The 26,939-nt window shown below is 35.2% G+C and overlaps 2 protein-coding genes across 5 annotated transcripts in view; both read right to left on the bottom strand.

Annotated features, from left to right (window-relative positions):
- Positions 1–26,939, bottom strand: part of LOC134649432 (serine protease nudel) — a 246,051-nt gene that overhangs the window by 184,113 nt on the left and 34,999 nt on the right. The window lies entirely within an intron of this gene.
- The window catches only part of LOC134649433 (zinc finger and BTB domain-containing protein 14-like), a 55,682-nt gene continuing 33,511 nt past the window's right edge, over positions 4,769–26,939 (bottom strand). For 2 of the 3 annotated variants that reach the window (XM_063504181.1, XM_063504182.1), the window contains exons 3-7: positions 18,967–19,158; positions 17,088–17,730; positions 16,053–16,243; positions 15,600–15,686; positions 4,769–6,225 (exon numbers count right to left, since the gene is read on the bottom strand). In XM_063504181.1, coding sequence (XP_063360251.1) covers positions 5,074–6,225; positions 15,600–15,686; positions 16,053–16,243; positions 17,088–17,730; positions 18,967–19,158 — 2,265 coding nt within the window. In that variant the 3' untranslated portion in view covers positions 4,769–5,073. Of the gene's footprint in view, positions 6,226–8,488; positions 11,599–11,953; positions 12,384–15,599; positions 15,687–16,052; positions 16,244–17,087; positions 17,731–18,966; positions 19,159–26,939 lie in introns of those variants that run through there. The other variant, XM_063504183.1, reaches the window with a different exon arrangement.

Here is a 26,939-nt window from a genome sequence, read left to right on the forward strand (position 1 = left end):
ATTTGCACATTTACCGCGAATGCGGAAATAATTTGAAACAATTCGCCTAGGCTCGCCTCGCCTACCATCAATCTTCCTGATTGCGCCTTGGAAGCTATAAGGTCGAATGTCCTTTACATTTAACCAATACATATAACCTGTTTGCTTCCAAGATGCAGCAGGGCACGGCGACCAAATTGCGTAATCCATTTTTCTATCCAAATGGCTAAGCACCATGCACCAACACATTCTTACAATATTGAATACGTTGATTCTTAGAGACACAAGATACTATTAAAAATACTGTACCAAAAAAAAACTCTTATGTAATAACATCTAAACAAAATTATTGCTGATGCTGTTTTCAGTATTTTATGTAGTTTATAATTTAATTACCTATGGAAGCTTCAATAAATAAAATGTCTCTGTAGAACAGTTTCTATCACATATCATTACACATTGTAGCACCACGCGGTTAATAGACCCATCTACGATACCTACACTTACCTCTATTCAACGTTGTATATGGAGACGTATAAAAATCAATACATCTGAAAAATAATTTAAGATTGGTATATAAAAAATTCTGTATATGTTATGTTTAAAACTTAAGTAGGTAAACTCTCTTATTGTTTTGATATCGTGAACTATTGCGTTGTTTTGGCTTTTAAAAAGTTAAAATCAATCTAAGTATATTTAATTTTAATTCGCTACGATTTTACAAACGGCGAAACTTCTGGCCTACTTTTCTTCTACCCAAAAATCAGTCTAGAATCGGTCTTCATTGAATCGCGTACGCTGGAGACATATCTCGGCCATTCTTGCGACTTAAATTTATATCACAATCATCGCCCCACCTCGCTATTAACGATTTAAAGCTCACGGAGAGAGCCTTTATAGAATGGACTTCTACCGAACGTCTCATTCGATAACTCGCTAGGTATTTCGTCACATGGTATTCCTAGATTATTATCGTGCTTCACACGCAACGACCTATTTAGAAATCATCAGAAAACTGGCAAAGTTTGCAGAGTTAATGGTCATGCTATTATAAATAACATACTTTTGTCCATGATTAAAAATAAAAGACACTCATAGTTATTTAGATTGGACGGAGATATAACGATTTTCTGTGGTAAAATTGTGCGTCACGGTACCTATTATTTAACCGAATTCCGAGACCAACCTTACCTACTAAGCATACGTACGGTTAGGGCCAGACTTTGGTAGGAGTTGAGGTAGGTTTCCAAAAGTTCCACCTAGAAGTCCTTCCAAAACGTATTAAATAAATAATGCCCATTAAGATAAAACACTAAACTCTGAAGTTAAAATATGCCAAATAACAAAACTTGACACATTCGAAATAAAGCAGATGTTGTGAGAAGATATGCAATACATTTATATTTTGAAATTATAACAGTAAAACCTTCCTCACAATAATTATAAAACTAAACAAAAGAGAACCCTTACATTCTAGTTTATCACATTTGTCCTGGTTAGTACTCGCATATTTACAATCCTCTGCAGTGCTGAGTATAATTATGAATCTGATTTAAAATTATTTATATTAGAGATATTTATATTACATGAACAAATATAAAGAATACCACACCAATAGTTAACACTAAGAGAGTTCAAAATAATGAACCACTCATAATTGCCGAAGCGTTGACCTGATGTTCATCTATCAATATCATGGAATATCAAAATGGATACCTACTTACATATAGTATAAAACTGGCAACAATGGGGTTCTATCAAAGAACGTGACAGCAACGCCGAGAGCAAATGTGAGTGGTTAATAACCTTACACCTATAAGACACTAATTACACCACAACATCAAGTAACTACCGATCATATAATTATAAAAACAGTCAACATCAATTTTGAATAATATATCATATTGTTTAAATTTGACGTAATGGCAAATATCTACATTATACACATTTTGTTTCCATTAGTTATACATGGTATTTCATTGTTTATTTCGATGGTATTGTTGAAAAACTTCATTATTTACAGAAAAAACACGAAAACTGATCAACAATATCGAAGTGCGAGTCGTTGGTGTAGTGCATGTCTTTTAATTTTATTAATCTCGTGTTGAATTTCGAGAACTAAAATATTATTTATAAGAGCACAAAAATAGTGCACGTGTCCTAATATTGACCAGTCGACTTATCCCTTCTGTAAAGAGTATTAATAGTAGTAAAAATAAAAATTCAGAGTATTGCTTCTCGTTTATACTTAGAAGTTTCGACTACCTAAATATTACTTATTAAATCCCTCTGGCAAACTTAAATAAGTATAATATAACAGTACATCCATATTCAACTGTATCTTTCGTATGAAATAACAATTATCAAACGGAAGCTATTAGTTAAAGTACAGACCCTAAGGCAGGTATATGAATTAAATAATATTGTTTCCCGTTTCTTTCAACTTCGTTGCATTGGCTGTTATTATCATAAAATACAATATACTTAAGATGTAGATTAAATATGACAACTATTTTATAATGTCTATTGCATCATTCTGAGAAAAATACTGGCCCGCAAATAGCAATTAATGAAAATTACTTATCTTAAAATGCCGGTATTAAATCACTTATTCTATATAATAATGTACATAATTGACACTGTATAGTTACTTTGGAATCTAGTTGAAAAGGAGGTTGTACAGAAAATTTTGCATTTCTTCAGTAATTTGAATTTATGCATTTTTTTCTGTCGTTCTAATGAGTTTTCGTGTTCATGTATCTATAACAGGTTACAAACTCACTTCTGCTGAATGCAGTGTATTTATAAGTATATTGAAAGAACAACCATTTATTTTCCACCCAATCTCCTTTTTGAGAATAACAACAAAGATTATCACATTTGCGGCAGTTGACATCGTCTAAGAGCGACTAATGTCGCGTGTTAGCATATTGCAGTGAATATGCAGGCCAGTATGTTTGTACTAAAACACAGTAACTTATTTAGATTCGCCAGCTCCTTACCTAACGTAGGAGATTTTGGTACGACTGGACGAAAAAGTGGTTTTATTTCATGTAGTAAATACATAGAATAAGTAAAAATGCTATAACTTTGAACTAATTGTATAAATTGTACATATTATTATCTATAAAATCAAACCAGATCCGTCAAGCATGCCCATATTAATAAAAAAAGTGATATCGTCACTTGCATTTAATATTAATATAGGTAGCACGGCATTAAATCCTTTATAATATACTTCACTGTTTATTTGTATGAGGTAAATATTTTGGCACAGAGAGATTTCTTAAACCTAGTTTTACTTATTCAATCGCTCTTTAAAATTATTTGCTTATATCATATTTAAATTATAGAAAACGTTTTCGATGTCCTAAACTGGTTGACTGGTCTTAATCATACAAATCACAGCTTTTGCATTCTCCTACTTATGTATCTATCATCGCAACTACCAATTTTCTAGATACTCTTCAATGGAATGAGTTATACTTCAATCTTAAAATTACAATGACATATAAAAATATGGCAAAAGAAACTATGTGAAGGACTTCCTTAACAGAAACATAAGTGGCGTTCTGGAGTTGTCGTATTGAATAAAATAATATATTAATTACGTATTTATATATTAACATTATCACCCGTTTGTATTGCATTAGATCACTCTGCAACGGATATGAAAACATCACAAAAATAAATCCGATTTGAATAATGTGCTGCGTCAAAGAAATAAAATTACCCTTACACCCTATCTGGTTGACTTGTGAAATTATACTAAACTTAAGTAATTAAGAAGTAGGTGATTTAAGTATTAAATATTTGTAGTTATCCTTTTCCGTCGTAAGAGTTAGATATAGGTATGGGACGGTGAGCTTCGCTCTTTTTTATACGAAACCGAGTAGGTACCTATCGATACCGTTGCACTTTCCAAGTAAGAATTACAACAAAGCTAAATAAAAAGATGAGTAAAAAATGATCTAGGTTAATTTTACATTCGTTGAATTTTTAATAGTGGAGAGGCCAATTTTGTAGATTTTCACAGGACCGAAAGGGTTTATACCGACAAGTGGTATTTTTGGAATCAGCATGGCCACTGATTATCAAAATGCATGTGGTCGCTTCTTAAAGTGGTGGAATGAGTTTGTATGACGTCATAAGTCTACAACACACTATTCACAAAGCCCTTTCATTTGGTACCCTACCATTTTTTCTTAATACCTACCATGTACGTATAAAGAAAAAAGTTAAAAACTTTCTACTGCAGACTTTATGACGTCATAAAAACTGACTGCACCACTTTAAGACGCGACAACATGCATTTTGATAATCAGTAGACCATGCTGATTCCAACAATACCACTTGTCGGTATAAACCTTTGCAGTCCTATGAAAATTGCTCTTCTTCAACTTGGCCTCTTCACTATAAAGTGTACGCAAAAATTCCCTTTAACGTATGCAATTATGGGGTAGAAGTTAGTGTATGTGTCTGAAGAAGAAGAATATTACAGCAAGAAATATTAAGTGAATTTAACGCAATATTGTATTACAAACTCACACAAACAAATAATCTATCATTCTCATACTGACATGCAAATCATGAATATCGTGAGTCTAGTACCCGTACCACGAGTCACTGACAGTGTCAACACTGACATATACGCTAACGTCTACGTAATTTACTTTTTATACATCTCGCTCGCACTAATATGCCAGTACGAGCGAGATGCATAGAATAAGGTTACGTTCACGCTGGCGTTTATGTCAGTGCCTGGCGGGTAGCTGTATCGGTCTGTAAGGCATATAAGCGATCAACCTACTCTTGTGCAACCATTTCTTGTCATCTTTAACGTTCCAACGTGTATCCTCTTAGATAATTATCAAAAATTACTCAATTAACTACTTATCCGTAAACAACTCTAAAATAAAAACAGTCCTGTGAGCTATTAATAAAACCTGCTTAATATCGTCGTGTAAAGTTTAAAAATGTTTTAAAAAATATTCCGATTTAATGTTATAATATGACTCGGTCAATAAATATAGAGGTATGCGAATATTGAACGGAGGACGGCGCGGTCGGTGCGGAGGCGTCGGCTGCGGCGGATCAGCGCGCGTTGTGCACGTGAGTGGTCAAGTGCTTGGACAGGTAGTCGGCCCGCGCGAAGCACTTGCCGCAGGCCTCGCAGTGGTACGGCCTCTCCCCGGTGTGAATACGGAGGTGCCGAGTCAGGTCGCTCTTGCCCCCGAACGCGCGCCCGCAGAACAAACACACGAACGGTCGCTCCCCAGTGTGCTTCCTCACGTGCAACTTTAAATTCTCTTTGGACCTAACGCATTTCCCGCAGAACGGGCAAGCAAATCTCCTCTCCCTATCACGTTGCCTATCGTCATTTTGCAAGAATCCCATGATTCCCGAATGTGGACTCGCGCTGTCGTGTTTACTTTCAGCTCGAGACTCGCTCTCTGAACTATCTGCGATAGAACTAACGCTGGCAAATGAGACAGGAACGCGCCTTCTCTCTTCCGACGGAGTATCGTCTCGTTTGCTCTCACTTTCGGCACTCGAGTTCCTGCAGTCAGTCGAATCGTCAACTGTCACTATGGAGTCTGATGGGCCGTTCGAATCAACGGTACTGTCTTGTTCATCGTGAACTTCAATCGGAGGGCTTCTGGTGTTTTCGGGTCTGTTTTTCTTTTTAATGGAAAGGTCCATTTCACCACAGCGACCTAGCAAAGCCTCGTTTGTGCTAGTAACTTGATCCAAACTGTCACTCTGATCGGTGTTCTTTGTGTGAAGTCGCTCTAAAGTATGGTTCAAACGATGTTTTTTGAATGACTTGAGATAGCGGAACTGCATTCCGCAGACATCACAGGTGAATAGTTTGTCAGCCGGTAGCCTGGCTCGGTGATTTTGTTCTCTGTGTTTGACATAAGCGGACCTATATCTGTAGCTTTGTCCACATTGTTCGCAGACAAATGGTTTATCGTCGCAAGAGGTCTGCGATGCGTGCTGCAGGGCGGCGTGGCGCTCCAGGAGCCACGTGGAGGGGAAAGAGGCGAGGCAAACTCCACAGCGGCGTCTCTCCGAGTGAAGGAGGTGCCTGTTTTGGTAAGTCATACAGTCATCGCTAAGATACCTGCGTAGGCGGCACGCTTGTAATGCCAGTAACGGCGACCAGATCGGTAGAGCGGTAGGGCTTCGCGGTGGAATAGGACTCGGAATACTGGGCGAACTGCATGTCATGTCCAGACACATCTGTAAAAGGAAATATTTCTTATTAGTCATAGAAAGTCTAGCGATATATTGTTACCGTTGAAGTTATAGTAAAAAAAAAACAAACGTACCTCGTAGTAAACATTCTAGGTGGATTAGAAACAAAAGACTAGTTTTGTAATGATTGTAGAGCTTTTATTTGTCAAAATTGTATTTTTACAGCTATGATATGCTTATATTTGTTTCAAAAGTTACAATGATCAACAGCATAGGGTCTTGGTTAAGACTGTTGCACAATTGACGAAACATTACACCAATTTGATCCTCGATCTTTTTGATATTCTGTAACTATGATTGCTGCAATATATATTTAACAAAATTCAGCTTTCTGTTACAACATTATGAACTATCAATAGATAATATTGTTAAAAGGCAAAACAGATTTTCTCTAATCTACAATGTCAACAATGATTGTTAAATAAAACAGCTTATGAAAATCCATCGATTTCTCGGTGAAGAAACAATTCTATAAATTAAGTGGACCTACATTATTTGAACTTGTGCTGAATAAAAATGGTTCATAGCGTAATTTCCAAAACAGCAAAGTTACTAGTACACTCGATCATTACAAGATAAATATTTATCTTTTGACATACTTAATGTTATATTTGTCACGCCTTATTTGTCGGGCCTTACTTTTGTAACTTATGCTGTTTTAAATATTACGCTACAAATATAGTAGTCACAAACATTTTAAATCTAAATCATTTATATTAAACACATTATTATTAAAACAAATTGTACAATATACAATAAACCTACAGGAACTTAGAAAAATTGCAATTAAGTTCTATATTTAGGTATGCCACTTAAAAATGGTAGGTTAATTAAAAGTAACAATTAACGCTCCCACTACAAATACCTACACAACTCTCGTGGACGAAACTTAATGTATATTCTAAAGGCTAGTTTAAATAAAACTATTGTTAATGTATGTATGAAAGTACCACTGGCTGTTCGGCGAATAATATCACAAGATTGGAATGCGCTAACCTCGGAGTGGTCAAGCGATCCGGCGCTGCGCAGATCGCCCACCCGGGAATGCTCGACCCAAACCTCTCGAATATACTTCGCCCCGCTGGCTACATATCATAACTCAAGTTACAATTTTCACCATAAAATGTACAACTTTTACTATAGTTTATTCGCTACATATATTATTCCGTGATTTGCAGCCTTTATATAAGTCTTGTATAGGCAAGAGGCACTCTAAATATAAAACTGTGGTCACAATTTGATATAAAATGAATCTACATTAAATCTAATTTTGAAAACAAGAGATCGTGCTAGTGTTTTAGTTATCATGCACTGTAAATACTTAAGAAAAACGTCTAAGTAACCATATATACATACATATGCTATATGTATATTAAATGTAGTTGTGCTAACGGCGTGAGTGATCGCAGGGCGTGGCAACATTAGGTTAATGTTAAAATTTGAATAACTGCACTTGGGGGTCGTAGAATCTATTGTTCTCGTTATGTATGTTACAATTGACTAACAACATTCATCACACTGCCTATTTACAACGTCAATACATAAAGATATAATTCTATTAATATTATCATTCATAAATATTAATTGATTATTAATAAATAGTACCTCTGAAAGTTAGGAAACAAAATAGCCTTTCAACTGTATTCTGTTCTATTATTAAACTATTTCGATAAAAACTCGTACAAATTTGATAATTCGCTTCATTATTACTGATATTATTGCTATTATTTATTTATGTAAATTGTAAATATTCAATCTTTCTTAAAATAAGAAGAGGAACATGAATCAAGGTTTTCATATTACTATAAAGTTTGGTAACGTTAGACTCCAAAAAATAAAAAGAGTGCAGCTTTTCAAATAGCAACATTCTCGTGTATTTTTTTTTCTTCATTTTCTTGCCATTGAGACATTTTAGACCATTCTAGCTCCGGGAAGTAGCGCATCTACCAATCTATTTCTAAAATGCATTTACACTTCATACATTTAAATACCAACTTTGAATTTAGGTTTTCCGCCTCCATGGCGTGGCAAATTCACTAATAATTTAGATAAAGGGAAATTACTTTTAAATGACTCCATAAAATCCAAACTGCTCTTTTGAACACATGATATTGAACTAGTCATGTTTACAAGAAATAATTAATTAACGGTAATTTGTCGTTTCATGTTTGCAAATCGCACATATTTTTTTTGTAATGTAAGTCTGATGTAGTATGGTGGCGCGTCTACGACATTCTTATCATAGTATGTAAAAATACTATATTTTAGAGACATCTCAATTTTTAACAGAGACTAAGTTCGTATGATTTCATTTGTAAAATGATGGGACATCCCTACTGACTGCGCCAACTAAACACAAACGACAAATACTCTGAAATCAAACTTGAAAAGTTACCATACAGTAAATATAAGTGGAATGTACTCAAAGTTATTTATAAGTGATCCTAAATGTAGACGCGCACAATCACATTTACATTTTACCAAACCATTAAACAAAGTGTCGTAGACAATTACTGCGCAATCTATACCTAATTAACCTTACCACGTGCATTTGGAAGAGCTCCTATAACACTACCACATCATAATTTCAATACAATTAGAATATCTTTAGTATCTTTACATTCCATTGAATCAAACAAGCATAAATATTTGCGAACGGTACTCCCAAACATAAAGAAATAAGGACATTGATAATATATTTAAGACAGTATACTTAACAAATACATTATAAGTACAACTACGAAATATCGGTGGCATTTGCATAAAAATAATATTTTTGCCCACACTGGAATAATTTCGGAATGTTAGGCGTTTAGGTACTGTGCAGCACTTAAGTCCTTTATTACAAAACGCCTAATAAAGAAATATTTATAGGAAAGACACGTAAGGGTCGTGTTTTTCAATAATATTTGTTTTCTCTATAAGTTAATTTAGCATATTATTATAAATTTTAAAATGATCATTATAATAAAGATAGTTTTGAAGAGGCCTAAACCTAAATTTAGATACTTAATTTTATCTCATAAATCTCCATAAGTAAGAAATTAAAAGACGAGTTACTAAAACCATAGATTTAATCACAAAATATCCTTTTAAAATCACATCAACCATTAAGGTCCAAAACGCGAAAACGGCTCAAATCACATTCTGAGATCGAAATTTTAACTCCCAGATGGTGTCCTTACTTTTTTATATATCACAGTTCTTTTCCTAATTAACTATAATACTTTCATTTGATATTTTTCGAAATAAACAGCTACTAATCCTCTTATACACGTAAATAGGTGTTTAACGCCTACATTTAAACAGAATCTGATATTTTATATATTTTATACTACTAGTCCAACAATACAAAAATTAAACAAGTTACGTATGTTAAGAAAAGTGCAAAAACACTTTGATTTTGATAGTTAAAATGATGATATGTCCCCATGTACTTAGGTCACATAGATTTTGAAAAATCATTATAAGGGTATGTATTTATCTATCGACTAGTTTAATATCTATTATGTATTCGTTTTTTTTACAATAGTGATATTAGATCTTAATTTAAATAAATAAAACTGCATGAACAAGGGAGTACCGTAAGCAATAAAGAACAAAAAGGTAAAATATTATCAAGAAAACTTACGGCTAAACTGAGCCAACTTTCCAATCAGTACCAAATCAAAGCTTTAGTTCAAAAATCATTGGTTAAATAATAGTTACGTATAATTATTGTTTGTGGTTGATAAACTTCTGTACAGACTCCGGCAAACCATCAGGCTACTGAGTCAGTAGTCAAAAACAAAATGAATGTTATAATCCATAAAATATCCCTGTATTTGACTCTGTTGAATTTATTGAACACAGTGGTTGTGAGACAAGTTTCAAATGCTTCGTAATAACAGATTTTAAAAATTGTACTGTATATTGTAATTGTAATAAACGTAAACTGGCCCTGCTGCTCTAATATTTAACTAAGCGAATTATCAACGATTCAACTTTTACTATATTTAAGTAATAAAGCATTTGAAACTCTCTGTACAATAAAACAATATGGTTCTGCAGTATGAAAATAGATAGAAAATTTGATATATATTAATATATTCAGGCTATGCCTCTTGCATCTCAACATGACACGTGTGGTAGCCAATATAATTCGCGGAAGCAGAACATAACGGTGCTTCCGAGAGAGTGAACCGTTGGGATGAAGAGGCATGGACTATATTCGGACAGAACAGAAACAGCGTTTAAAGCTTTGATTCCCAGGATCACACATCCACAACCCTCCCCAAGTCACCAAATACGGAGCTACTGAAGCATTATTTTTACTTTCTAATAAATTTCCTATAAATCCGATATTATCAAACTATATGTTATGTACATTTTATATGTCGTAATATTGCTTTTGAATTACCTCAGGGGAGCGTGCGTCATTTACTTCGAAAGACATAAAATTAGTAAAAATCTCATATCCCTAATTTTTAATCATTACAAACTATATTTTATTGAGTGCAATTGTTCTATGGTCTCTAATAATAATAATTAAAGCACTCATTATCAATCTTTAATTTGGTTTATCAAATTAACTCTGAGAGATGAACTACTTATAATAAATTTAATAATGCAAGTCTCTAAAGGTTACGTCAGCTCTAAATCAATTATTTTACAGTCCTCGTTTAGTAGTTACTAAAAAAGCTTTGAAATGGCAACCAAACATGAGAGCTCATTTAAGGAACTTTCTCAAAGTAAGAAGCTGAATAATGAGCGCATTCTCCATATGAAACTGATCTTTGAAATATAAAACAAATAATATTAAAAAAAGAAGTTTTACTTCACTAGCTAACTTTGGCTATGCCGTCTACAAGACTCATCCTACGATGAGATTTCAATATTACCTAAAGCGTAAAGAAAGCACCTAACGTTCCAAACGCTTATAAAACATAAGCATACGAAATGAGAAAAATAAACGCTCATCTTCAATAAGAAAACGGTGAAGTAACCACTTTTGTGTGACAATTATCTATTAGTGAAATATCAAATATTATTCATATCGTTCAGATCACAGTTGCGGCGCTTAATCACATTCTTAATAAATTACAACATATTGTCCTCCATTTGTTCAATTCTACCACTGCTCGCTCATTGACTATGTCCAATAATAGTGTATATTATTGGTTAATATACACTCGCGCATCAATTGTACACTAGAGCCATCCCATACTCATTGGTGTGGGCTTTCCTCCTCGGTATCCACAGGACTAGGCGACAGGAATTTTCGCGCGTACTTTGGATAGTGGGTTTTCTCGTGCGCCTTCAAGATAGTCGACCGAGAGAAGGTTTTCCCGCACAAAACACACCGAAATGGCCTTTCACCTGTAATTAAGATTTGAAAAATTAACCATGCGATACTTAAATGTTTTGAGCGCATAAGACGTCAAATCATGTTGCCCCAGACGCCCAAATTATGGATGACCTGTAAAACCTGGCCTAACTAGATAAATAACTATACAACTATGTTTTTATATATTCAATTAATGTACTACTGCTTGGTTCTGAGCTCCTGTACTTCCTTTGTTTTGTATCGGATTTGATTAAAGCTAGAATATTACATTTTAGTGTCGTATGCTTTGTGGCGTCAGAGAGCATGATTAACGTGCGACGCCCAGACGCTCAAAACGTTCAATATATATGAACATATAGATTCTTTAGAAACTTGTAAGCAACTTACCAGTATGTACTCTACAATGGTCCTTCATATGATGCCTCAGCTTGAACGCTTTTCCGCAAAATTCACATTTGAACGGTCGGTCGCCCGTGTGCACCGGTAGGTGGGCTATTAACGACGAAACATCCGGGAAACTCTTGCCACAGAACTTGCACAACACCACGTTCCCAGGCTCCACCGGGCCGATGTCCAGATCTATAGGCGACTCTTCAGTAGGCATGGACATGTAAGGCGGGTCCGCGAACTGGCCCAGCATCGGCAACCCCAGCGGCCGCCCAAGTATAGCGTCCCGATACTTCAGAGTGTCGAGTGTGTGCGTGGTCAGTATGTGCCTCGTTAGTTTGCTCTGGTGGGGAAATGCCGCGCCGCAGTGTATGCACGGGTACCCTCTGTCCCCCTCCTCAATTCGCACCCTAGCGGACCCTTCGTACTCCTGCAACCACAAAAAAGAACATCAACTTCTTTTCTCGTCTGCTATTTTGTCCACAGACCAAAATGTGTGCAATGTCGCTACCACTACTGTCTAAATGGTAATGCAGTCTCGGTTAATTTTTAATCGTCTATCTAAGAAGTTGACGCTCATTTTTGCCCAATAAAAGTGCAGGAGTGACGCGGGAGCCGCGACGCGTTATGCCTTGTTGGTTAGCAACGCGCTCACTGAATCACCGAATCGAACTCAAACAAATGCATGTATATGGCCAAAGTTAAAATATACATCTGCCCAAAATACATATCAAACAAAATGAATGGATATAAAAATGATGGCCAACAATATGAAGGTCAACTTCTTGACAGCAAGGCATAGTACTCGATGTTCAAAATAGCGCAGCATATCAAAAAAGCATGCATTGAATTCGAAATCAACGTCCACACAACTTAAAACACCAATAACTACACTGCATAATGATTGGGCAAGGTATATCATTGGAAGACCAACTGTCAATAGTTTTATTAGTAATGTGAATCGAAGCTACGTAACGACGGCTTAGTTAGATTATAATTATAGAAATATGAAATGTGGAAGGGACGGAAATATACATCTAGGCAAAAGAAAAGGGTAAGGCCGAGCGATAACCGCAGCACTTTCACGTAACGAATTTTACAGATTATTCGCTAAAGGTAAGTGCCTGCTTTGGCAATGAGTTGTGAGGTTAAGTTTCTTATTTTCAATAAAATGTACAAATAGCACAGCACTACGCACAATATATTCGTTACATAAAAGAAAAGCTGTTAAAAAGCTACGAGACCTTACCTTTTTTAAGGGGCCCGCTAATGAGTAGTCGGCCGTACGATATCTGTTTGTCAGTTGTTCGGAGCTGTCACCTTTTGCGTTTAACTGACAGGCCGATATCGTCCGGCGGACTGTCCATCAGTGGGCCCCTTAAAATACATTTGACCATTTCAAATATTATTGTTAAAATATTTCTGGCCAATTCATTTTGATGATAACTTTAAATTGATTCTAACAACCATTTAAGTAATAACAACTTTGAGTAATACAAATTATTAATTTGAAATTGAATGGGGTGTAAGCCATGGAATTGTCAATGGTAGGCAAGTAGTAGATACCTTAAGGCATTAAGACCGCCATTTGCTCAATTTTGTATCGAGAAATAGTTCAAATAGATAAATAAATTGCCCATAGCACAGATTGATCTAAAAGGGGTGCAGAGACTAGGTTTTTAGGTATAATACCTCGATATTGTTATACAAAGCACCACAGGGCGCCAAAGATGTTAATTAAATTTAGAAGATATTTTTCTTTAAATCAAACTCTGGCGGGTATGTTGGTTGTTACAGATTATTATTGAACTGACAATTTGTTTTTGAATAAATTTTATTAATATACATACCTATGTTTATGCTTTTTCTCAGCCATTACGGCAATTAGGTACCTACATTTTTTAGAATTGTTCAATTCGTAAAAATCTAACAGCCATAGTTCGCATTTGGCAGTCATCAGCTCCGTAATATTTAACGACTCCGTTGACAATTAATTGATTTTCTAGCCTAAACGCGCAAGTATGTTTATGAAATGTAGTATGCGGCACATATACAGGGAAATAAGTATATCAATTATGAAATAGATACGTGAAAAGTTATTTAGTAATATATACACATGCACAATGCACATAGAGTACACACATAAAAAGTTATCACAATATTTCTTTTGTTTTGCTTGTTTTATCAGATATTCAATTAACAAAGAATCTTAAACAAGAACAAAATGCAAGGAAGTGCGATCTCCTGTTTTTATAAATGTATGTATACAGGAAAATAGTGCATGAAAAAGGCAGATATACATTCCTCGACATTGTCAACTAACCATTTTTAAACCTTATTGAAAAAGATAATTCACATTGATCAACATTTTCTAGTCAAGTATATACATTATTAGTATATGTAGGTATATTATTTATATTCACCAATACAATTCTATGGTCCTGACACATTGAAAACTACAAGCATTATTGTGATAACTTTAAAATAAAATATCTAGTCTACAACAACATGGTACATAATCATCATTTGAAAAGAAAATATTTCAGCCTCCAAATTAAAGGGACTTCAGCCAAATATTATCTTTTTAACCTTTTGAACTCCAATGGAACTTAAAGTAAACAAGTTACACAGAACCAACAGTACCAACACCAAACTTATTTACATTTAACTATAATAAAATAAAATTTAAAAAGTAAATGTCTGGGAATCATCACTCAGTCTTGTTCATAAGCATACGAGTAAATGTAAAATATTCATTAAAAACATGACATTGCATCCCAAAGGCACCATGCAAGTAGTTCTTATCCAATATTGCATTCATTTACTAAATAATAATTATAATCTTGGTACTTATTTTATGTTTTTATAAGATAATTGATAAATAGTTATAATCAGAGATCGGACAAATTTGCGACATTGCTCGCAATAATGTGAACATGTGATAATTTAATAAATACACACAATATTAACTATATGAACGATACTCACATCGCCTGGTGCCTTTAAAAGTCATGTATTTAACAAATGCTACTTAACTTGACTATGAATGACATGACTTCAAAGAAAATAAAAACATACACAGCTAAAAGTTACACCAACTATTAAATAAGATATTGATTTTGTAGTAAATATCTAAATCAGCTTTAGGTACTAGTAAATCACTCAGATTTAAAGTTACATTACATTATCAATGCTTGGATAATCAATGGTTGACATTTGGTAAACATAATTTTATTATCCTGGTTTGATTTTGCATATATTTTATTTTCAGGTTATCTCTTAGTTATTGGAGCGTAGGTACCTGTTATGCATTAATGTACTGTTTATTGGAATACAAATAGTGTTCAAAAGGTTAATAAATATGTTTATGACACAGTAAGATTGTGAACCCGTTAGTTTACAATCTAACGTAGGTTAGATTAGTTTATAATCTCCCTACTGTCAGTTTATAATTTTACTAGCGAGATTATAAACTGACGAGACTACAATTTTACGGTGACATATATATAAAATAGTTTCAAATAGGTGGAGACCTTAGTGTGACAGGGATTTACATATTTATCAAAGATTTTAAATTTGAATCACCTACCTTACTAAGGTCCCCTTTGCCCGAGTAAAACACAAATATAATGTACTGAATACTCACAGATTCATGCTGTATTCGATAGTCTGTGGATGACTCGCCACCTTTGTCTTCATTACTCCGGTCCCAGTCGACTTCCTTCTTCAGAGACTGGAATTGTTAACAAAACTACATGTAATTATAGGAACACTGATAGCTTAAATATTTAATTTATTACTATTATGATCTTGAAGTTTCATAGTGATAAATAATTCATCAACATGGCTGACATAATTCACAAGGGTAAAATCTTTGCAAAACAATCCCATCATTTCAAAATAAACATATTATTCAACCAAGTTATGTTATTCAATTATGTGGATTCAACCAAGTTGTTAATGTCTCCAGAGTCCTTTTGTCCTTTGAGCTGTGGCAAAATGCCGGGACAACACGAGGAAGATGATAATGATATATTTGCCTAGTTGCCAGCAATTGCAATTCTTCACAACTCAAACTAATAAAAGAGGAATTATTTACCAAAGGTACTTGTTGCACTGGCGGCAGACCCGAGGGGCCTGCGATTGGCTCATTCCGTGGACTGGGCAAAGAAGCATGTGAAGGATGAGGTAGACCAGGGTGTGAAATCGCGTTCAACACGCTCAGCCGCTGTTCCACTGGCGAGTACCGGGGCCCCAGCACGCCGTGGCTGTTTATAGTCATGTTTATGCCTGAAACGTAATTATATAAACTTAGCATAGTGTACAAACATCGTTGCGTCGTTTTGTTTTCATATTCCGAAATAAATAAATAGAAAAATATGAAAAAAAAATGATAAGGCATAGAGGAAATACTTCATTAAGTAGGTATGTATGTTATTTAAAGTCTTACATGTCGTTCACGTCGGAAAAAGCAAGATTTGTTTACAGAAATGGATGATTATTGCAATCCAAAATAGCCTTTTTTCTGGAACTGACATTCTTTAATATAATTAAGGCTTTTTAAAGTTAATTAAATAAATAAACACTGCTTCAAGTCGATGGACTTGGATTACAATTATATTTTGAGATTGACAGTTGACACTGACAGTGACAGAACTGACAGATGGTATGACAGCACACAGTGACAGCAGAAAGTACGTTCAAAAGTAGTCGTTTTATTAACACAATATAAGATTATCAAAAAGTTCAATCACATTCATATAGTCTGTCAAACAAACTTTGTCAGTAGAAAAAGGCGTGAAATTCAAATTTTCTATGGGACAATAACCTACACGCCTACATTTATTTAAAATTTGCCGCTTTTTTCTACTGACGGAAATGGTTTGACCGACTACATAGGTATACTGTATATTACCGATTTACGCCTATAAATTATGCTCTTTCTAACAATTAACTATAGCTGGTCAACCAAATCTTGTCAGTAAAAAAAAGCGCGAAATTAAAATTTTCTATGGGACGATATCCCTTCGCGCCTACATTTTTCAAATTTGCCGCCTTTTTCTACTGTCAAGATCTGGTTGACCAAGTATAGTAGGTATGTTTTATACACAATTATATGTACTTAACTACTTACCAATGTTTTCATTTTGCGCCCCATTTGATCTTACAGATACTGCGTCGTCCTCTGGCGATGAAGGACGCATTGGCTCGTCAGGCGGCTCATCCTTTGGCAGGGGAGGATGCGTTGGGATAGGAGGTTCCGTGGAGTTCTCATTTCTAAATCTCCGAACTGACAGTAATGGCGATATCCTTGGAGGTGATGACTCTTCTTTAGACTCTCGAATTTCTCTATTGTCCCTTAAATCCCGAGGAACTTCGCGATGGGCGCGAGTTTCTCGTGGTTCTCTGTTTTCTCTGGGTTCACGGGGTTCCCTAGGCTCTCTCGCCTCTCTATGCTCCCTCACATCGCGATGGTCGCGATGTTCTCTTAAGTCTCGCTGTTCTCTATGCTCTCTATGTGATTCCCTCGACTCACGACTTTCTCTTGGATGAGCTTCTCTTGAGTCTCGATCCTTGTTTTCTCTATCACGGGTATCCCGCAAGTCCTTCGCGTCACGCCTTTCTTCTCTCTCCCACTTCTCGCATCCATCTAGTCTCTCGTGGGACTCTTGACACTCCTTAGTGTCCTGGGATTGGCATTCATCCATTGGTTCAGGAACGTTTCTTGTATCGATACCAGCTGCACTTAATGTAGTCATTTCAGCTAAACCCTTGACCTGAAATGACATAATCTAGTGTTAACCGGCAAACTTTATTCGAAAATCCCCATGAGTGACATCAACCAGAGGCATCACCGCATCATATACAAATATTACAGAAATTAATCTAAATACCTATAGGTAGGTATAGTTTGTAGCTATCTAATAGAGCCCGACGGCTAATCCTATTGTCTATTGTTAAGTAAAACCGCTCGTGCCACGTGCCACAACCACCTGCATAAAAAATCGCTCGTTCACTTTACCCAGGTTATTGAATTACAACTCCTATGGAAATTGCAATAAGATTCAAAATGAACTAATGGATAAATATTTTGTTACGATATGTGTGGTCAGTACTTCGGTTACTGAGTGCCGGCGGGTCGAACGCTACAGAACCGGTCTAAAATGTGTCATCGAGATGCGTAACAAAGGCGCGTTATCGGAGAGCGCACCTACACTGGCTTTTTGAGCGTTGGACTAGCCCGCTCTCAGGTGCCAAATAGAATAATTAGGACCCTTTTTTGCAGGTAAGTAGCACGTGCGGTTTTACTGAACAATAGACAATAGGATAAGCCTTCGGACTCTACTAGAAAGCTAGACACAGCAGTACACACAGTATTAAATAAATATTGTTATTTAATAAAGTTATCTAAACGCACATCTCACAAGTAAAACAGGACGTGTGCCTACTTGTCAGAAGTGTACCAAACATGCTAGCGGCTTATCGTATTATACTGCCAGCGATAGCTATTGATTGATTGTTTTAAACTCAGGTTTTAATACCATTGTACTTAAATTGAAACTTTCGTCAGTTCTAATCCTAAGCATCGCGCAGTTTTCAATAGATACTGGACATTGATCTCTCTCATATATGTACAACTGAACATCAAGGCGGCCACGGCAGGAGATTCTAAAGATGTTATCATAAATCAAATTAGAAACTTGTTTGTACTATCCAAGGTGTAACTTTAGCTTTTGTTAATGGTCTACCACCATTTCCTTTTTGAAAATCGTATGCTTTAGCACCATTGACATGTATCTTTATTCTCAGGACAGGCCTTACGGGCACTAAAAATGCTATTACTATATACACCGCTGTACTGGCCCCATTCTTATTGCCCGTAAGGCCAGTCCTGTGATATATATATCAATGTTTAGCACCCAACTAGATCTCTTAGTGCATCTAGAGCATCTGCTCAATAACTTGTTGCGGTCCAAAACCAATACCAAAACAATAAAACCAAACCACCATACCTGAAGACTCTCAGCAGTCTTGAGGAGCGCGGGTAGTTGGCAATACTGGACGTTCACCTCTCCCTTGTACATGAAGTCGACCAGGGTCCGCAGCTCCTCCAGACCCACGTCCTTGAGGATCACTATGGGGTGCCGCGAGGGGTGGTCCACGAAAAGCGAACGGAAGTAGGATGAGCACGCAGACAGAACGACCTGAATAGCGAGAAAAATATATTTTAAAGTTAAATTTATAGAAACAATTAAATCTGTAATTTAGACGGCTACAGGGCCCCTATTCGACATGTGCAACTGTCAGATTTCGCGTCATTTGAAATTCAACTGCTGAAGTTCATTTGAAGTTCATCAAGTGCTGAAGTTCATTTGGTACAAACAATAATTTAACAAAAAACAACTTTGTTTTATTATTACTTTAAGGTTTATAATGGTTTGGTTTGGTTGTCACCTAACTGTGGATTGCTAATGTCAAATTTTGACAAGTAATGATTCCAAAGGTAGACTTGGTTCTCTATGACCTTCGGCACCATCTTGGAGTTTTTGACGTGCGAAAGGGTAATTTATAGCAAAGAGTAAAACTTTTTTTTTTCAGTACGTAAGTTTACATGAATTAATGACATCTTGTGAGCGATAGACCAACGAATGCGCTGTAGGCGATGCGGCGGCGAGTAGTGGAACTTACGTGACAATTTCCATCAATCAAAAAGGGACTACATTGCTGATGGTCGATAAAGGCTATTAATAATTGAATTTTAACAGCAAGAATGCCTTATTGACAAGCGATCTTTTTGTTGACCCCACACCTACACGTCAAATAATGCTTGCTCCACACATTCTCCTATAAACGCTCAAAATTGTAAAAAAATGAAACAATTTACTCATCACCTCTCTCAACTCAAGCTGCCTATTTCTAAACCACGTTAATAAACCACAAGTTGTACCTTAAGAGCCTCCTGTTGGAGCTGAGATTTAAATATTTTAGGTAAATATACCCGTCTCGCTAACGGAAGCGGCACCTAAAACTAATGCGATAAGGACAAGGTGAAAAATCCTGCGTAAAAATCTCAAATATCGAGGTCGAGTACGAAACCTCCTGTTTCCTGTTTACTTTTAACTGTTTCCTCCTCCAAAACTTAACCAATCGTAACCAAATTTGGAAATCTAAATGATTATGAAATTATCTGTGTCGGACCGTTTTGCTTTTTTGGCTAATTGATATCAGTTTTGAATACCACGCCTCTCATTGCGGCATAGTCAATTAGGCCATTTTGGCCATTTTTGAAGGGCTCTAGCGCCTTAAAAAACAAAAATATCAAAAAAAGCAAAACGGTCCGACACCGTTATTGACAATATTAATCTGTGTTAAAAAAATCATTGCTCTAGCTTCAAAACCCACGGAGGAAACAGTCGAGTACGTTTGTATGGAGAAATGACCACTCCTGTTGGCTCTTAACACATTTCGTAAACCACATATTCAGAAAAGTCCGTATTTTATTACTAAGTGGAACATGAATAGCTTGTATTACTTTTTTGGCATAAAAGTAATCTAAATTAGTCAAAATATTTTGACTAAATATTGCGCTACTGCTACCTACTATATAGGTACCTACTACCTTAGTAACTTGGTAACTTTGTCAGTCACCAACTATTTTGATGCTACCTACAAAGAGCATCAAAATAGTTGGTGACTGACAGGTCAGGCTTCGGTCTTGGTAAGTAATATAGTCAAATACAGTAGGTCATAAGACCTAACATTACTACCAAGACCTAAAAGTACCTATTGTTTAATATGTATCTACTCAGAGATGATTTTTAATTAAAGGAGATTAAATACATATATGTTATTCAACTACAAATAAAAAAATTAGATCTATTTCAGTTTACACATTTTTTTTCGTTTTGTTTAATAAAACATTAAAGTTTTTAAGCATTTAACTTTATTTAATTTTCTTCACTTTAATATTTTCTGATATTTAAGTAGGTATGGTGTTTCAGGTTGGTAACAGGAAATAAGAAAACCACACCTCTCCAAAAACTCTGCTGGTGATTCACATCTGTAAGTTTAAATATGAAACATGATAAAAACACTTAAATTAAAAACTTAATGTCTGGGAGACCGAGTTTTGCTCGGGAAACATATAATAACCCAAAAATGCGTTTTCCCAGAGATAAAACCTAGCTAGATCGATTTTGCGCCCCCGTAAACCTCCATATAGCAAATTTCATCTAAATCCGTTTAGAGCCGTTCCCGAGATCCCCGAAATATATATACATATAAATAAATAAATAAATTTACAAGAATTGCTCGTTTAAAGGTATTAAAAACTTATAAATAAATTATTAGCCCTAAATCCTGGTAGTGAGTGTAGTGACCTACCAAGTGCGGTAGGGTGCCCTTCTGCAGGCTGCCCGCTTGCCCCGCTGGATAAGAATGCTGATCCGCATCATCAAAAGCATACAGATATAAAGCGCTTTGACAGCTCCTCTTAGAGGCAACGCGCGCTAGGCCGCACGCCATAAATCTAAGCTAAAGTCTTAAATTCGAGATCATGAACATGAAATATTGTTCGCTATAATATTAAAATCATAGGTATTAGACCTATGATTTTACTATTATAGCGAAAAGTTAGCAGGAGACGGCCGTGCCGTGGTCGTGATAGGTACAGCATGCGTGGACCAGACAAGCAAACCCTGAATTATGTCCCTACCTATTTGACTATACCTTTGTTCACCATTATGTTCACCTATGTATATTTACTCTTCTTTCCAAGATAATCATCTTTTTCAAGATGTAACCCGTATAATCGGGCTGTATAATTGCCTCAATTTTTTTTACACAAAGTTGTATGTAATCTTAATTCGATAATTAATGATGTTTTACATATTTATCATATACTATTTTGCAAATTTTTCTTGGATATTTGTACGTTGTTTATTTCGATTGACGATTACTATGACAGCGTTTTTTTTTTCTTTTTTGGCATTTACTACAGTAGCCAGTGTCATGTCGATATAAAAACACTTTAAAAATGGAAAGGTTGAGTCCTCAATACAGTGACATTATAACTCAAACAAGAACCATCCAAAGGGGGGTGGGGGGAAATTTCGTTATCTGCCTCTCTATCACTCTTGCATATACGAGCGAAATTTAATGGTGGCAGATAACGAAATTGGTATCGCGGCAGGCCCTCTTTAAACAAACCGCCTTGATTCATCAATGTTATATTTATTAGGAACAAACGTTGACTGCCGACTGTTCTATATATTATACTACTCTTTGCTGCCCACTTCTAGCGCTGGCGGTACACCGCGAAAATCAGTAAAATGCTGCAAATGGTGTTAAAGGTCTGAAAATCGGTACGATTGATCTTTAGGACATTTGAAACAATTTGACCCGAAGCGCCAACAAATAAAAAAAACGAGAGGAGTTATGACGTCATGTTTTTTTGTATGAAATAAAAAAAAATGTTTAGAAACCTATCGTGTATGGTATTAAACGAAAGGGCTTTCTGAGCCAATGCTAAAAATATATCACATAGTTACATTTCAGTCATTTTGTTTAAATTATAATAAAAATAGTTTTCAAAACATACCAAGTTTGGGCTTCTCCAGATACAATACCATAATTTTTTTTTGTAAAATATACCTCAAATTATCCCTAATATCCTCATATCTAACCCTAATAAAGCAATTTTGAAATTATTTACATTTAGGTTTTTTTTTTAATTTTTCAATTTTACAAAGTGTAATAATAGCCCTGCCGAATTACTCAATACGAGTAATAATGTCATTCGGGTAAAATAAGAGTATTGAAACTTGCTTTTTCTACTCCCGTACTTTTATTTGTCATTTAAAGGGTCGTGCACACACCTTTAAACCCCTAACTTATAGTTATCAACACAAGTCTTTAGTCTATTCCCCAAAAAAATATTTGTGCATACACGCAGTATCTTTTTGGCACTTTTACGATACTTCGTGTAATCACCATTTAAAAAATATTGTATGGAATACATTGTTTCCAACCTAATTTTAATTGTCATTTCTGACAGATGAGTAAACCATAGACATGTTTTGGTTAATGGTACGATTATTTTCATCTTTATAGGGCTGTATCTCCTAAACCGTGCGTCGTAGCACAAAAATAATCAAATTTTCGTTCCCCTTTGAAACTCCTAAGTAATATTTAGAAAACACGAAAAACAAAAAAAAAAAGAATTTTTTTTTATAGGGTTGTATCTCCTAAACCGTGCGTCGTAGCGCAAAAATATTAAAATTTTCATTCCTCTGTAAGAAACCCTAATTAATATTTAAAAAAAAAAACACAAAAAAGAGATTAAAAAAAAACAAAAAAAACTTTATAATGCTGTATCTCCTAAACCGTGCGTCGTAGCGCAAAAATAATCAAATTTTCGTTCCCCTTTAAGGAACCCCTAAGTAAGATTTAAAAAACACAAAAAAAGAAAAAAAAAAGAAAAAAAAAGAAAAAGAGGAAGAAAAATATTTATAGGGCTGTATCTCCTAAACCGTGCGTCGTAGCGCAAAAATAATAAAATTTTCGTTCCCCTTAAGAATCCCACGCACTGAACAACCTATCACATTAGGACATGAAACAATCATCATCATCCATTTTTATTATTATTTCATTGCATTTCAAAGTAAGTGCTTGGTCGTAGAAAAAGTATTGTATGCAACGTTGTTTAACTGAGTCAAAAAATACTAGTGGCGTCTTTATTAACAATTTTCGGTTGTTGTTTGTTGTTATTGTTACTCACGCCACTCGCCTTTTTTGACCTCTCTTAAACAACAGTTGCATAAAATACTATTACATGTTCCTTTGGTAATATCTAAGCTTTAAGTAAGAAAAAGTTCTGATGAGTGGGGGGCGGAGAACTCGGGAAAGGGGGGACGTTAAAGGTGAGTTTTTTCGGTTAATTCTTTCTTAATTATTACATAGACAATTTTTACTACGACTTATAGATTCCGAGATATAAGCGACTTTCTGAAAAAAACCGTTTTATATTAATTTTATGCTTTCTTTTTAAATATTTAATTGAGAGATTCATAGATCACACTATGTAAAATTGAAAAATAAAAAAAAAACCTAAATGTATATAATTTCAAAATTGCTTTATTAGGGTTAGATATGAGGATATTAGGTATAAGATTAGAGGTATATTTTACAAAAAAAAATTTGCCGTATTGTATCTGGAGAAACCCAAACTTAATTGGTATGTTTTGAAAATTATTTATATTATAATAAAAAAAAAATACTGAAATGTAATGATGTGATATATGTTTGGAATCGGCTCCTAAAGCCCTTTCGTTTAATACCAAACACGATAGGTTTTTAAACAATATTTTTTTATTCCTTACAAAAAAAGATGACGTCATAACTCCTCTCGTTTTCTTTTTATTTGTTGGTGCTTCGGGTCAAATTCTTTCAAATGTTCTACAGATCAATCGTACCGATTTTCATACCTTTAACATCATTTGCAGCATTTTACTGAATTTCTCGGTGTACCGCCAGCGCTATATAGGTATACTTGGTCAACCAGATCTTGACAGTAGACAAAGGCGGCAATTTTGAAAAATGTAGGCGCGAAGGGATATCGTCCCATGGAAGATTTGAATTTCGTGCCTTTTTTTACTGACAAGATTTGGTTGACCAGCTATATACATATTATACTACTCTTTGCCTACGCCTTTGTTTTAAACTTTTTTTTAACAAGTTTTCACAGACAATTAAAAATTTGACATAGACACATCAAGGCGGTTTGTTTACAAAGGGGCCTATCGGGAAGTGCGAAAATCGAAACTCAGCTATTTGCCTCTTTATCGCTCGAATATGCAAGAGTGATAGAGAGGTTAGATAACAAAATTTCTAATTTCTGACTGTATTTTTCTTTAAATATTTTCAAATATAATTAAGTTGCGTTGTTTTATCACAAAGTTAAAAAGACTTAAAAGACCACTGTTTGTATCATCACCATCAGATCAGCTCGATGGTAACCATAAAAATATTGTATTGTCACCCATATTACATATTATGTACTTATGTAAATTTTCAGCTTCATGAACACCCGAGAAGTGGGTCAAATCTAGACACGCGGTAGCGTGTCCAGCCAAGTTCAAAGAAAAAGGAACTGGCGACGCAGCAACCGTGTGTAATATTACACGAACCATTTCGAGCTACTTTTGACCCCTTCACAACTTGAAACCTACTTAACCTACACACATGAAATTTGGCACATGTATTCAAGTCCCTTAGCTAGTTCAAAATACACTATTTCATAAACATAGCTCAAACAGTTATTGATAAATTAACCTTTAAAAACCGGCATTTTTGTGACTGACTGACATATAGATCAAAAACCTAACCCACTTCCAGGTGACCTAGAAACTTGAAATTTGGCATCAAGGTAGACTATTAGGTGTATATAGAAGGAAAAATGTGAAAATTGGAAATGATTGATATTTTGATGGAAAAAAAAATAATTAATACTTATAGACCAAAAACCTAACCCACTTCTAGATCACTTAGAAACTTGATATTTGGCATCAAAGTCGACTATTAGGTGCATATAGAAGGAAAAATGTGAAAACTGGAAATTATTGATATTTCGATGGAAAAAAAATAATTAATACTTATAGACCAAAAACCTAACCCACTTCTAGATGACTTAGAAACTTGATATTTGGCATCAAGGTAGACTATTAGGTGCATATAGAGGGAAAAATCTGAAAACTGGAAATTATTGATATATCGATGGAAAAAAAAAATACTTATAGACCAAAAACCTAACCCACTTCTAAATTACTTAGAAACTTGATATTTGGAATGAAAGTAGACTATAAGGCGTATACAAAAGAAAAAATGTGAAACTGAAACTTTTTGACAATTAACCGCGCGTTAGCGAGGGTCTCCTTTTCAGCTTAGGCAAACTGCTTTCATGATGAATACTATAGTAATTTCTGTACAAAAAGTAATGATATCCCAACAAAAACATAAATGTGAAATGAGAGCCAAGTTCAATATTGAGAATATGTGTCGTTGTTAACTCGCCGACAAAAGAATTGATATCTATATGGGTGCCAAGTTCTGTGCTGTGTAGAAAATCCTGAGATTATAAAGGATTTGTCTTGGCTAGTTTTTACGTATAGGCATATAGTGTAACGATGCACGTTACTATAGGCATCTAAATCAAAAGTATTATTTAAAATAATGTGAAATTAAGAAATTAACATAACATTTCTGTGCGCGACTGTACTTTCCGCCGAACGGCGATGTCAGCAGTTTTACCCTTCTTATACCACCGGCCATCACTCCGCGCCCCACTCTTCGTTCGATCGTCTCTAAGGACGGACGCTGCCGGCCGCGTTCACGAGCCGTGAGCCGTGTCCTCTCACGCGCCGGCGCAAATTAAAATAATATTTTTTAAATCGGCAATGGCCAAGTGTAGCTAAATCTTTAAAATTTTCTATAAGCAAATGATTTTAAGTACTAGTTAGTTCTACCCGTCCTGCACCCCGTTTGGGTAAGTGTTGAACGTTACTTAGTTTTAAGAATCTAGTGTGCTAAATTCTATTGTGCTAAAACGCTTATAATTGTGCCTTGCCGGTATCATGTATTTTAAAATAATTCCTATCTAGTAAGTGTTGTTAGCCGCCGCGTCGCGGCGTAACGGTAAAAGTACCGTTATAACATGGCGTCTCATACATTTTGCCCAGCGTGTTATTTAACTTCAGATTATTAATAGCCTTAGCTCACAAGCTTAGTTTATTGCATTTTTATCATTTTAGTTGATCCCCATTATTGTAATTTAATTTCATAATCTTGCACTCTGCTTTTGGTACCTACTTGCCATATCACTTAACCGCTGTAACTCCGTTCTGGTTATGAACACCCACCATCTACTTTTTGCTACTCCCTTGCTTGCTTAGCGTCATCGTTGGGGTTCATACCGAGCGGCCAATTAATA

Source organism: Cydia amplana, chromosome 7 (assembly GCF_948474715.1).
Source record: "Cydia amplana chromosome 7, ilCydAmpl1.1, whole genome shotgun sequence".
Taxonomy (NCBI): domain Eukaryota; kingdom Metazoa; phylum Arthropoda; class Insecta; order Lepidoptera; family Tortricidae; genus Cydia; species Cydia amplana.